We start from the raw sequence: 739 nt of genomic DNA, 5'->3' as shown, positions 1-739 counted from the left end.
AAACCCCATTACAGGAATGCGCAAGGACAAGGTAAAGCGGACAGTAGATACCAAGGCTTCCAAGGGGCGAAAGATGAAGTATAATGTGCATGAGAAACTACAGAACTTCATGGCTCCAGAAGACCGCGGCTCATGGTCCAATCGAGCCAGAGACGAATTTTTTGCTTCATTGTTGGGTCGAAGCGTGAATAATGTGCTAGGCGAGGATGAAGACACTGATAATGATGGTGAGTCTGTGGATGATGATGCCGAAGGAGGGTTAAAATTGTTTCGAAGTTAGCCTTGTCGACAGCTTATAGAAAAGGTTGGGTTCGAACAATGGTATATAGAACGACGAATGCATATACAATCATTATAATTACCAGTATGAGACCCGTTTGTATTTTCTTTTAATAATAACAATGTGATTGATTCAATTGGCCAGCCTCCCGAGCGCCATAGAAAAATGCAGTGCTTGCCGCGATCCTGCGCTGTGACCAAGTTAGCCAGGGACTTTAAAGGAAATATAAAACCACGGCAGAGACACGGGGAATATGGAGTAAAGAACTATGCAAAAAAAGATAAAAGCCCTAGTAGACGTCATCTTCTTGACTATAAGTGTGACGGCTGCGGGTGGGATCCTTGCGCATCTGCTGCCCCGAACCGGTAAAGCCAACTTAGACGAAATCCAGTTAGTAAATCCAAACCGACAAGCATTACGGGAGAGTACAAAGTCATACCTCTTGCATTGATTCCTTCT

General features: G+C 44.2%; 1 protein-coding gene across 2 annotated transcripts in view; it reads left to right on the top strand.

The window, feature by feature from the left end:
• The window catches only part of TERG_08761 (protein bfr2), a gene marked incomplete at both ends in the record, with an annotated part of 2,682 nt that extends 2,324 nt beyond the window's left edge, over positions 1-358 (top strand). For both annotated transcript variants that reach the window (XM_047749006.1, XM_047750602.1), the window contains 2 exons: positions 15-227; positions 300-358. In XM_047749006.1, coding sequence (XP_047603967.1) covers positions 15-227; positions 300-358 — 272 coding nt within the window. The remainder of the gene's footprint in view (positions 1-14; positions 228-299) is intronic.
• Positions 359-739: the final 381 nt, after the last annotated feature.

The sequence above is a fragment of the Trichophyton rubrum genome (assembly GCF_000151425.1).
Source record: "Trichophyton rubrum CBS 118892 genomic scaffold supercont2.3, whole genome shotgun sequence".
NCBI classification, from domain to species: domain Eukaryota; kingdom Fungi; phylum Ascomycota; class Eurotiomycetes; order Onygenales; family Arthrodermataceae; genus Trichophyton; species Trichophyton rubrum.
This window is presented reverse-complemented; position numbering and strand designations above follow the sequence as displayed.